Source organism: Jaculus jaculus, chromosome 7, assembly GCF_020740685.1.
Source record: "Jaculus jaculus isolate mJacJac1 chromosome 7, mJacJac1.mat.Y.cur, whole genome shotgun sequence".
Taxonomy (NCBI): Eukaryota; Metazoa; Chordata; class Mammalia; order Rodentia; family Dipodidae; genus Jaculus; species Jaculus jaculus.
The window spans coordinates 126,202,440-126,215,666 of record NC_059108.1 but is presented as its reverse complement, the minus strand read 5'-3'; the positions used below and the strand labels follow the sequence as shown (position 1 = coordinate 126,215,666).

Here is a 13,227-nt window from a genome sequence, read left to right as displayed (position 1 = left end):
TCTTGATGAAAACTTCTCTTTGGAAACTATGATTAGGAATAAGATCCCTTGCTGGTGACACAAAGCCATTGTTTTTCCTTCTAGGAAACCTCTCCTTCACCAAACTGACAAACTGTAAAACATGGGTTTGGCACTGAAACATGCATTTTTATATTTTTGCTCCTTAAAACCAGATAACACATGAGATGCAATGAAACTTCCACCAAGTAAACCTGTGTTACTGAGATCTGAGCACAAAGCGATGTGGCCAGCACTAGATTTGTAGGCTGTGCTGGCTGTGGCACTTGCATCTTATGTGGAATGTATCTGGTGTTTTATTATTTGTTTTAGAGTGTCATTTCAATGTAATGTGCTGTTCTTTGTGTCTTTGTTGTCTCTTTTTTTTCTTTGTCCCCCCAACAGCATTTTGTCCCGCACAGGGAAGAAGGAAAACCAAGATGCCTCCAATTTGACAGTGCCCATGACCATGTGTCTTTTTCCTGTGCCATTCCCACTCACCCCATCTCTAAGACCGCAGGTCAGTTCCATCAACCCTACTGTTACTCGCTCCCTCCTTTACAGCGTCCTGCGAGATGCTCCTTCAGAACGTGGCCAGCAAAGTCGTGATGCTCAGTTGTCAGACTACCCTTCTTTGGACTACCAAGGCCTCTACGTGACTTTGGTGACTCTCCTGGATCTAGTTCCCTTACTACAGCATGGCCAACATGGTGAGCATTTCATTGAAGCCTTTGGGAATGTACATGTGTGCTTATGAATACATATAATGCTGAGTTTGGAGACTTGTTCTTGTCAGAAGTCTTGTGAAGACATTGTGTGGCTGAAGACTTCCTTATGGGGAAATCTCTTGATGATGGTGCTTCCCACCCTACCATGTCACATTGTCTTACTTCCTGGGGTGTTAGCCAGGGGCTTGTGGTGGAGAAGGGCTGGAAGCCGGAGGAAGGATACATCAAGAAGCTCTCTCATCTCTCCTGATTGGCTTATTGAGACAACACTTGTTGAAGTCACACATGGGAAACTGAGATGTATTAAAATCTTGACTCAAAAAATCTAAAAGGTTGAGCTTGAAGAACAGGCTCTAAACGATTGACCAATTCTATACGTTTGGCGGGCAAATCAGAGATTCTCTCTGGGACTCATTTTTCCTGTCTTAGAAGTCAGTAGCTTAGATATGAAGAAATGCCTAAGGGCTCTTCTAAATTGATCTGACAACCAATAATTACTACAAAATCCAGCATACAGCATGTTCAGGGGTGTTTTAAAATAGAAGATGGAGAATGCTTCTTTTCTTATCTCTTCCCCCTTTCTTCGTGTTCAGCCAGTTTCATTACCTTGCTTGCGTACTCCATTCTGCTGATCCATACAAAGGGGCTTAGTTACCGTCTTTTGCTGAACTATCCAATGTATAATTGGGATAATCAAATGAAAAACAATTTAGTAAGTAATGAGTGTTTTGCATAAAATGCACTTTAAAATCCTAGTTTTCTTAACTAAAATACTGATAATTTAGTTCCTGAAAGTATGATACCTAAAGTTTAATTGTACAGAAAATCTAGAATTTGGGAAATGGGTGAGTGGTGGGGGTTATTTGCTTTTTAATATAGCTTATTCTCCTAAGAAAATACTTATTGCCATTTAGTATGTTATGTTCCTATTTGAAGCAGTTTGAAAAGTCTACTTTCATAAAAATGATGAAATAATGATTGTTGAATTTACTTTCCTTGTATTTACCATTGTGTATTATAGTGAGTATGAAAGTGTAGAAATCTCAATAGTTGCTTTTCCTGCACTTTTGTGGCCTCGCCTCTTTTACTTGGGATACTCTCTCGGCTGGGGACCTAAGTGAGACAAATCTGAACACAAGACACCAGAGCTTATAATTTGTCAGTTGATATCTGTGGAGGATTGTCTGTGCCTTTCCTTTGTTATGCCCCATGGACTTTCTAGGTCTTTGGAAGGTCCACTGGGTAGGGCACATGCCCTTTACTGCCAAGACTCCTTGATTATGATGGTCAGTTTGGTAAATATCAATCCATATCATGTGTGAATTTTGATAGTTTGGGGAGAAATGATTTTTGCTGTTGCTCTCTACCTGTTCTGCGATCTTATACTTCCTGCTGTTTGTATGTTGTCTTCTTGTTCTGCACAGTACAGCCTCACAGTCCCTTCTGGTGAATGGTTAGAGAATCCAGGTAGCATTGTCTGTAAAGGTGTGTGAAGGACCTCACAATCACCCAGGGAGTTTGCAACATGGAATTTTCCAGTGAGAATCACTAAGGAGTAGTCCTGAGGCCTGATTTTTCTTTCTTTCTTTCTTTCTTTCTTTCTTTCTTTCTTTCTTTCTTTCTTTCTTTCTTTCTTTCTTTCTTTCTTTCTTTCTTTTTTTCAAGGTAGGGTCTCACTCTAGCCCAGGCTGAACTGGGATTCATTATGGAGTTTCAGTGTGGCCTTGAACTCATGGCGATCCTCCTATCTCTGCCTCCCAAGTGCTGGGATTAAAGGCGTGCACCACCATGCCCGGCCCTGAGGCCTGATTTTTAAAGCAAGCTTCCTGTGGGCGCCTCTTTTGCACGCTGAGACTGAGAGCTGCAGTGTGCTGCGGTTAGAGACTACGTCCTCACACTGGGTCTGGGTGGCCTGTAGGAATGAGCACTAGACAACGCTTTTGTCACAGCTTAGCTATAACTCTCAGGTGATTTGGGCAACTACTTCTCTGCTCCAGATCTCAGTTTCCTTACATGAAAAATACGTTAGGTGGGCTCCAATGGCCCTTTTAGGGATAATGATCTGTAATTAAGCAAAATACTCAGTGAATGCAGCTGAGCTGTCTTTTATGCATAGACTCAAGTAACTCATACTAAAACACCTATACCTTTTCCATTTCATTGATTCTAGCTCTCCTTGACCCTTGCTCTCCAGGGTGCATTGTGTGGACATTGTCAGTGATAGGTGCACTGAAATGGCATATTGATTCTAATGGCAATCAGAAATAACTTTAGGAATGCACATAACCAAGAAGACAAATCTGTTGCAAAGAGACAAGAGTCAACACCCCCTATTGTTATGAATGCAAAAACCATTGGTCTGCATTGTTGAGTCTTGGTGGATGGCCTGCATTGTGGGACGTTCAAAAGCATCAACATGGTGGAGATGACTCAGTGGTTTAAGGAACTTGCTCACAAAGTCTGCCAGCCCAAGTTCAAATCCCCAGACACCCACATAAAGCCTCATGGGCCTTTGTTTGCAACAGCACACACATGCACATGCACACGTGCAATCATACACACACACACACACACACACACACACCCATACTGCAAAAAGTAAAAAGAAAATCAGCATGCACATAATGGAATTTGTTCTACATGCTTTCTGAAACTAAGTAGTTGTGGTTTGTTTTGAAGATCCTCTACTTTTGCTTCTCATGCAGGTAAATGGTAATGGGTAGTAGCTAGTATTTTTGGCGTATGTGCTGTGCTAAGCACTTTCCATTTATTTTGTTTAAAACTCCTAATGATCCTTCTAATGAAGCCAGGTAGGTATTGTTACTATCTCCATTAAACATACTGATAGATTCTTTTGAAGGGGCACCTACTTTCATGATGGGTGATGCCTAAGTACATAGGGTCAGGCAGTATCAGCTAGTAACTTACTTTTTTTTTTTTTTTTGGTAGGGTTTCATTCTAGCCCAGGCTGACCCAGAATTCATTATGTAGTCTCAGGGTGGCCTTGAACTCTCAGTGATCCTCCTACCTCTGCCTCCTGAATGCTGGGATTAAAGGCATGAGCTATCACGCCTAGCGTAGCTTCCTTTTTTAAAGTGCATCCTGAATTTGCTACTCCATGGAAGTTACAAACTACTCCATTGCCCAGGACTCAAGATGTAGTACCATTATGTTTTGGTCACTGGAACAGTAATGGCCTAGTTTTATTTCTAGCGTTGCCCTAGACTTTTCTTAAATTTCCAGTGGGCAAATCATTTAACATCTTTGAGTACCAGTTATCTTCTATAAAATGTAGTGGGAGTAAGAATGAGAGGATTTGGGGATTCATTTTTACATGGCAAGTGCTTTAAATTCATGAGATCAAGAAGTCATATGTATACCGAATATTATCAGTGATAGACATAGTATTGAGGAAAAGCTCATGCAATGAATTTATGTTTCTCAATATAATCATATATTGACTATGTCCTGTGTACATAGTACACTATACTAAGCAGTAAGTTTCAGAACTCTTGATAGAAAGGGAATAATAGTTCTTAAGACATAGACCAGCTTATGAAAAATTAGCATATTTGTTAATGACAAAATATTCAGTGACTGATTACTCAATTTTGTTTTGTAGATCTTGGACAGTCAATATTTTATACTACTACATGTTTGCTACCCTTTCTCAATGATGATATCCTGAGTACCTTGCCCTACACGATGATTTCAACGTTAGCTACCTTTCCTCCATTTCTGCACAAGGATATTATTGAATACCTTAGCACATCTTTTCTACCAATGGCTATATGTAAGTTCAATCTCACCTAATACTAGATTTAATGTATTGTACAAATGGCAATTGCTTTTACTGTTATAGGCTCTTCATTTTCAAGATTACAATGGAATCATTTACTACATACATGTGCTATGATTTGAATTTAATTGTTTCAGTATTAATAGTATGATAAAGATCAAAGAAATGAGGCAATGATCTCTTAAAATTGTTATATGCATTTAGTTCGTGCTTGTGTAAAAGGAAGGACATGACAAAGCACAGTTTATATTTTCTACTTATAAATTATAGTATCCTTTGCCACATCAGAAATAAAAAGGTGGAAAAGTTACCTCAGATGTAGAAATCTTCTCTTTTGCACCTGAAGGCAGTAGGGTGGAATGGGAAGAGCAGAGACATTCAGGATGTGTAGACTCTGGACCTCAATTGCTGCAAGCTGTTGAGCAGCTCAGCTCACATGGTTGCAACCTATCTACAGGCTATGACTGTATTAGCCTTTTCTTCACAGAGGTGTTTTGCTGATAAGATGAATGAAAATGTATAAGCACCAAAGAAAGTTTAAAGCCTTCAACTCATGTGTGAGGTTCAATTTACAAACATAGAACTGATTTGAGAATTCTCTTCTACTTTTGTTTTTGAGACAGAATCTCATGAGCCCAGGCTTGCCTGGAACTCACTCTGTAGCTGAGAGTGGCCCTGAACTGATCCTCCTGCCTCAGCCTCGGCTGAGAACCACTGGGCCAGCTTCTCATTTACTCTTCCACACTTAACTCTGCAGCTTTACCAAACATGAGAGCAAAGAGGGAAAAAAGTTGGTTTGTGGTTTTATGATCAAAATCCATCTAAAGTATTCTTTTAAAGAAATGGATTATGGATTAACCAGTGTTTCAGTGAGTAATCTGAAATAATTTTTTTAAGGAAAAATGAACAAACTGTAGTTTTAGAAGTCAAACAGATCTAGATTCTAATCATAGCTCTGCCATAGCTAGCTGTATGACCTTAGACAGATCACTTCTTCTTTTTATTTATCTGTGAAGTTAGAATAATGATCATGGCTGTCTCACGAGGCTGTGATGATTAGGATACTTGGCCTGCAGCATTGGGAAAGTGTTAATCTAAAGCCTGGCGTGCCCAGTGTTTGTTTGCTTTTCTCATCTTCTCATTGATGGGGTTCTTATTATATCATAAGGAGGCTTATTAGAGTAGCTTATAGGATACAGCATAGGCAATCCTACAATAGCTGCCTGCAGGCTGGAAAGTTGGTGAACCCTGTAGTTGCTCAGACCTGGAGGATTCCTGGAAAGCCATTGTGAGGCTGTGTTCCAATGTCCATGAAAGATGGCAGCAATAAGGTACACACACACCTGTACCAGGAAGTAGCATGAGCAGCCAGGAAAAAGAACTGTGTTTGCTTGTTTTTTATAAATAGGATTTTGTAGGAAGCTCAGGCTGACCTCCAATTCATAGCAATCCGCCCGCTTTCGTCCTTCTGAGTGCTGGGGTTGTAGGTGTGTGCCATCCCTAATTTAGGTACTTACAGAAGTTGTTGCTGGACATCAACAATTAGCAGGTGTTTGTACTGTATGAGCTATATCAGCTACAGTTGAGTTCAGGTACAGAATTGTAATTTTCATGCCTTTTTAGCAGAGTCTTACTCATTCTAATTATACAGCAATTCAAAAAATTAGCAGATTGGTGATGCCATTCAAGTTGTAGAATACTTCCTTCTCTTTGTTTAGTTTGTATAACATTATGGACCATTATTTGCTTGCAGATTTAGCCTTAGAATTGTGCAGTCTTTTTTCTAAATGCATAATATTAAATGTTAAACATAGGAATTCTTGTTTTTTTTTTTTTAAAGAAAGCAGGTGAGGTGGTATCTTCTTAGTAATAATCTAATGTTAAAGTTCTTATGAATAAGTTAATAATTTGGGGACAGAAATTAATGTAGCAGTTTTCTGAGGTTACATTTACAATGGATCAGGTATTGGCAGCTTGGCTTTTCATACTTGGCCACTAATTTCCACTTAATTAGAAATACGGAACATAAAACACAGCATGTCATGTTAAAAATGCTTACACAAGTGTGTGAACACTGGTAACCAAGGAATACAAAATAATGACCTGAGTTTAAAACAGTTATATGAATTTTAGTGTTTATTAGTGGAATAGCTTGTCATTCATTTGGAGGTATGAACAAGTCATGCCATGTCTCTGGGACTTTATGCTTTTTCAACTGTACAAAAAATGTTCAGTCTTTAAGATTATTTATGGCTTAATAACTGCTGGCAAAATAACATCAATCTTATTTTACGTAACAGGCATATATCTTCACCTAAGCCAGTGATGATCTGGCTCATGTGTTTGTTTTACTAACCTAGTTTTAGTCTTAGTTTTGACTTTTATTTTATTATCATTCTGGTAATTCCACAGTAGCCAATCTCTGTCATCTTTAAATCTAGAAAATAAGTTTTAGTCATAATCTTAATAGCCATACTCTAATATACTATCTAGATACTGATTTTGCATACATTTCATAGAGTGGATGTAAAGAAGGGATTTGGTTCCAAATTAATCACGGTAAAATGGATTAATGTGAGACTCTGGGTCTGTTCATTGTAGTTCGCCTTGGCTCCATTTGGTGGTTACTTCAGTGTCTAGAGATTCATATTGAAACAAGGAGCATTTAATTTTGCCAGAATATTGTTATTTTGGGCCTGAGAGGTAGAAGAAAAGATGTTGCATATTTTGAATACTTAGTAAAGTTTTAAAAATATTTTACATATTTAATACATTTTATTTATTTACAAGGAGATACAGAAAGAGAGAGAGAATGGGAATGGGTGTTCCAGGGCCTCTAGCTGCCACAAACAAATCCAGATACATGCAGTACTTTTTGTGCATGTGGCTTTACGTGGGTACTGGACAATCAAACCCAGGTCATTAGGCTTTCCAGGCAAGTGCTTTAACTGCTGAGCCATCTCTCAAGCCATTAATAAAATTTTTAAGAGAGAAGAACTTGCTGGGCATAGTGATGCACACTTGGAGCCCCACTTGGGAGGCTTTGGCAGGAAGACTGCTGCAAGTTCAAGGCTAAACTAATAAAGGTTTTAACAAAATCACTTTGTATGATATTTCTAAAGCCAAATGTAAAATGGATAGTTTTTTGGTATTAAAATTATTATGTTATCAATGATTACATAATTAATTATTTTATCAATGTCTATATCACTTGAATAATAAAATTTTGGCTTTAAACTGGATTGAAACCTTCAGATTAAGAGCCTGTATATATCTAAAGTATATCCTTCATGCTTTCTTTGTCACTAAACCAATTGCTATACTTTGTTTATTTATTTAATTTTCATCCAGGGTCTCATCTATCCTAGGGTGGTCACATTCAACAAAGATGGCCTTGAATTTCTTGTTGCTCCTGCCTCCACCTCCTGAGGGGCTGCTGGGGATTACAAGTGTGTGCTACCATATCTGTTTCATTTCCTGTATTTTTATTTTTAAACAACCCCTTTTGCGGTACTGCAGTGTAACATCACTTTATTATAAACGTTCCCTTTGAATAAGGTTTTTCTAAACTACTTCTATAAATTAAATGTACTTCTCTTTATTCCATATATGTGGAATATGCTTTGCTTACAAAGGTATAATAAAGAGGTTACTAAGAATTTAAAAAAATTATTTGTGTGTCACTGTGGAAGCCTCTCTTTTTCCAATAAAGAATCTGCAGTTTGTGGGCCAAATTGAAACATGGGTGTTTGGAAGGTGATGGCTTGGTAGAGAAGATTAAAAACTGATTCTAAATGAAGTTATGTTAATGTAGGCTGTCTTGTTTTGAAGAAAGAAGTAAAGCTAGAGAATTACAACTATTCAAAGTGTTTCTAATGTACCTTGTGTCCTGTACAGTGCCATATAAACCACTTTCTTTTCCAACTTGGATTTTCTTACAAAGTCACTTACCCTCAGGCCAGGTGTGGTGGTACATGCCTTTAATCCCAGTACTCGGGAGGCAGAGGTAGGAGGATTGCCATGAGTTCGAGGCCACCCTGAGACTACATAGTGAATTCCCGGTCAGCCTGGACTAGAGTGAGACCCTACCTCAAACAACCAAAAAAAAAAAAAAAAAAAAAGTCACTTATCCTCAGGAAAAAGAAAGGTTTAGTCAAATCTGTGTCTTAACTGAAAACAACTGCATAATGTTATTGGAGGCTGAGCTGTAATTCATTATGCAGTCTCAGGGTGACCTCAAACTCATGGTGATCCTCCTTCCTCTACCTCCTGAGTGTTGGGATTAAAGGCGTGTGCCACCAATGCCTGGCTAGATCGTTTTTTGTTCTGTTATTTCTATTACAGGTGACATATGGTATGTTTTTATGGTCTTCCAAAAACCAATAAATAGTACATAGAAAAACAATAGTAAAAGTTGAATGCATGGTATTGATGACACTTAAGTAATCTCCGGCTTTTATTATAACTGGCCTATTAGCTAATGCTTGTGTTTATAAGGTAAGTCTTGCTGTAAGAGCTTTATTGTTGACTTGTAAGCAATATTTTGTTACTGGAATTCAGAAGGGCTGAATTGTAGTCCTTTGACTACTTACAACTATCTTGACCTCATCCAACTTTCATTTCCTTAGCTGTAGAATTGTCATTAATCATAACTCCCCTGTCTACATCCCATGTTTGTCATGAAGATCATGAGATGAATGCCATGTGGGACTGGAATTTTAACACTCTATGGTGCATGAGTGTATAATGGATCAAATGTGTAGGTAAATCATAGACACATTAAATCCTATTGCCATTAATTCTGATATCCTGCTGAATTTTCCCTAGCGTTTTGAAGTTTTATCCTCTTAAATATTTCCTGAGACAAGGGGTCATCCAGGAGAGGATGAAATGTTCAACTCTGAGTTTGCTGTAAAAATAACAGGCTGTCATTATACCAGGTTCTGACTTGCATTCGTGGAAGAACACTTCTATGGTTGATGGGTGTCCTATCTCTGTGAGTCTTCATTAACTCACCGGTCAGCATGTATTTTAATGCAGCCTAGACTCTAGGGTCTTGTTGCCTTAGTCATCCTTTTATGTTTAACTGAGCATGGACTTCTTATTCTCAGATTCCTCCCCCCCTTTTTTTGGTTTTTTCGAGGTAGGGCCTCACTCTAGCCCAGGCTGACCTGGAATTCACTATGTAGTCTCAGGGTGGCCTCGAACTCACGGCGATCCTTCTACCTCTGCCTCCCAAGTGCTGGGATTAAAGGTGTGCACCACCACGCCCGGCTTCTGAGATCCTTTCTAACAGAACAGTTATTTCTACTTGCACAAACCCAAGGTCCAAGTAGAGGAGAGATGTCTTATCTACCCAGGTAATGCCTTCTAGCCAAGTGCAGGAAATGGTTTTGTCATGGGCATTAGAATTTCTTTTTCATCCCAGATGACTCCCTTATATTTACCCTTTAGAAAAGTATAAGGCCAGTAGGATGTGTTTCGATGTACTCCAACCTAGATAATTTCTTATTACCATTGCTCTTCTGGATCAAATAAGTTCTGATCTGGTCTCTGCTTCCCTTGCTAGGCTTCTCATTGCCTGTGCTTCACCAAAAATCCAGATCTCCAGAAATGGAGAACAGGCCTTTTCACTTCCCTCATCTATCTAGTTTCCTGCTACTGTTACAAATCAAATTCGATGACCATCCCTGGCCCTCCAGGCCCTCTGTGATCTGGCCGTGGCTGACCTCACTGCTTTCATCACCGACTGCCCGTGTGAGCACTCTGCATTGTGCGACTCGGCTTTCTGCACTGTTACAAAGGCTCCAGGCTTTTGTGCTTGCTCTGCACATTGTCCTTCATCTCAGTCTTTCTCTTAAATGTCACATGATTTGTCTTCTTTAGATCTCAGCTCAAGTACTACCTCTCTTGAGGTGCTTTTCCTTGGCTTCCGAACACAGGAACTTTCAATCATCCCTCTATTCCCTTGCCATGGTTTATATTTTTTCACCAATATCCATTCTCTTCTAGAACAATGTTGTCCATGGAACTTTCTGTGATGATGGTGGGAATATTTATGAAAGTTTATGCTGCTCAGTCTAATGATCACTCCCACGTGTAGCCACTAAGCACATGCAGTGTGACTAGTGAGACTGAGGAACTGAAATTTGAATTTCATTTAATTTGACTAATTTAAACAGCCATCTGTGGCTAGTGGCTACTCTAGTGGCCAGTAGCTACTACAGTGAATAACATAGCTCCAGCACCTAAGCTGAGAAAAACGTGCCTATCTTCTTTACCACTGTATGCCCAGGCCCAGTGCAATGCCTGGCACAAGGAGGTACTGAAAATATTGTTGAGTGAATAAATGCATTAACTAAGACTTTCAGTGGCTTGGACGGAAGTACCAATAATTGGGCTGGTGCATTCATGCAGTTTGCTTACTCTCTCTCTTATAAAATGACTTTCTCCATCTGTATACTTTTTTTTTTTTTTTTAGGGGAGAACCATGTGAAAACTGTACTGAGCAGTGCATTGGGAGTTATAAAATTCATGAGCATGTTAAAGGATTGATACTTTCATGGCAGGAAGACATTGTGATGATTGTGGTGGTGGTGCTGGGAGGATAGGGAATATGACTGGAAACTTTTCTTTAAAGTTTAACATTTTTTTTGCCAGTTTTCTACATGTATATATTATGATCATATCCACTCTCATTATCCTCTCTTATTCCCTTCCCATCTTGGCGGAACCCCTTCCTCTTTCTACCTAGTTCCCCTTCTGCTTTCCTTTTTGGCGTGTGCCCAGTGAATGTAACTGGTGCTGTTCACATGGATGTGAGGGAATGGGGCTCATTTACTGGAGTATGGGCAATTTTTCAGTGGCTCTACCACTGAAGTGACTTCCCTCACACCATTAATTGCTAATAGCTCATCAGAGAGGGTTGGGTGGGGTATTGTGAGCCCTTCCCCATCCATGGCAGAATGTTGAGAGGCCCAATCTTGTGCAGGTTGTGAGCAGGTAACTGAAGGACTGGAAAATTTTAATTAATTTCCTTAGCATGATATTAAGTATAAAATGTTCTTATTTTGCCTTTCTTCTTTTTATTGCATGTAGTTTTTTTTTTTTTTAGTTGAGTTCTCATGAGGACAAGTGACATATCTTCTTTTATTATTATTATTATTTTGGACAAGAACAAATGAGGTGTGTTTGTGCCCATTTATTAAGTTAGGGTCATGGTGATTTTATTCAGTCTGGTAGAAGGCTTTAAAATTGCAAGGTACCATCTGCTTATATAAGTACTGGAGCTATTTCCTAGGACTTGAGTCCTAGGGGAATACTCCTTGAGGGACAACATAGATTTGTAGGAGTAACAGGGACATTCAAAGGTTGCTGAGTCATCTGGGCAGTTCTCCAAATGGTCTTCATCTAAATCACCCCAGACAATTGGGCATCAATCCCCTTGTTAAAGGCCTGCAGGCACAAAAACTGTCAACCTCTCCAGACAGGTTAGCAGGAGTTTGCATTGTTGACAAATGCATATGATGAAAAAGTTGGAAATGAATTTAAACAAAGATTAAAACACTTGTTTGAAAAAGCATTGTAATATATAGTTACAATCTCTAGATACAGACCCCAAGAAGCTGAATTTTGAAACTCTCCCTAGTTAAAGATTAAAGCAAATATTTCTTATTCTTTGTGTGTGCATGTGCATGTGCGTGTGCGTGTGCGTGTGCGTGTGCGTGTGCGTGTGTGTGTGTGTGTGTGTGTGTGTGTTTAGCGGTAGGGTCTCATCGAGCCCAGGCTGACCTGGAGTTCACTATGGAGTCTCAGGGTGGACTTGAACTCACGGCGATTCTCCTACCTCTGCTTCCCAAGTGCTGGGATTAGAGGTGTGCACCACCATCCCCGGCAAATATGTCTTATTCTTTTTTTTTTTTTTTTTAGTATGTCTTATTCTTTAACCTTTGACTCAAGGTCCTTTTTTCCATAATTAATCATATTGTTTAATCAAATTAACTATCTCAGAACAGTGTGCTGATCTCCATATTCTTTTTTTACATATTAGTATTTGTATTGTAGAGCTCAACTAGTTTATAAGCCTGAATAATACTTGTTGTATAAATTAAAAGCACTCAGCCACAAGGGATTAATAAAAACAAATTCAGGTTAGTGCAACTCAAGTAGGGATCTATTTTATTTGTTTCTACAAACCTATTACAAAAGCCACTATCCTTTATAGGGTTGATGAAAGGTGAAAAGAAAAATTAGGATCCTGTTAATTTTTTTGTCTTCTTTGTTATATGACAAATCTTTTATTAGTGTTTAATGGTTCTATTTACCATGTGTTTTATTGTGTTGTCTTATAATAATAAGATGTAGATGAGATATACCCCACATGTTGTGCTTTAATACAAAATAAAGTAAAGCAAATTTGAGGAGATTTGCGCTTTTGCTTGCTGTCCATGTCAGTGGTCCTTTGTGTATAGGAAAATGGGAGCTGATATTCTGCTCATGCTTCAGTGTGGTTATTTTTTCTGCTACCTCTGAGATAAAAAGGAACTCATTTAATATTTTAATTTTAATAAAGGTCTTCCAGTCGTGGGTCACCTCTCAATTATTGTTGAGATAAAAATGCTCTTTGTCAACAACATATTACCTCAGATAACTTCTTCAGTACTAGTTTTGAATACCGAAAGGGGTTACCTAGTACTCTATTAA

General features: G+C 38.7%; 1 protein-coding gene across 10 annotated transcripts in view; it reads left to right on the top strand.

Annotated features, from left to right (window-relative positions):
- The window catches only part of Unc79 (unc-79 homolog, NALCN channel complex subunit), a 271,086-nt gene that overhangs the window by 61,836 nt on the left and 196,023 nt on the right, over positions 1–13,227 (top strand). For 9 of the 10 annotated variants that reach the window (XM_045155122.1, XM_045155118.1, XM_045155124.1 and 6 more), the window contains exons 3-4: positions 403–707; positions 4,348–4,518. In XM_045155122.1, coding sequence (XP_045011057.1) covers positions 461–707; positions 4,348–4,518 — 418 coding nt within the window. In that variant the 5' untranslated portion in view covers positions 403–460. The remainder of the gene's footprint in view (positions 1–402; positions 708–4,347; positions 4,519–13,227) is intronic. The other variant, XM_004649317.2, reaches the window with a different exon arrangement.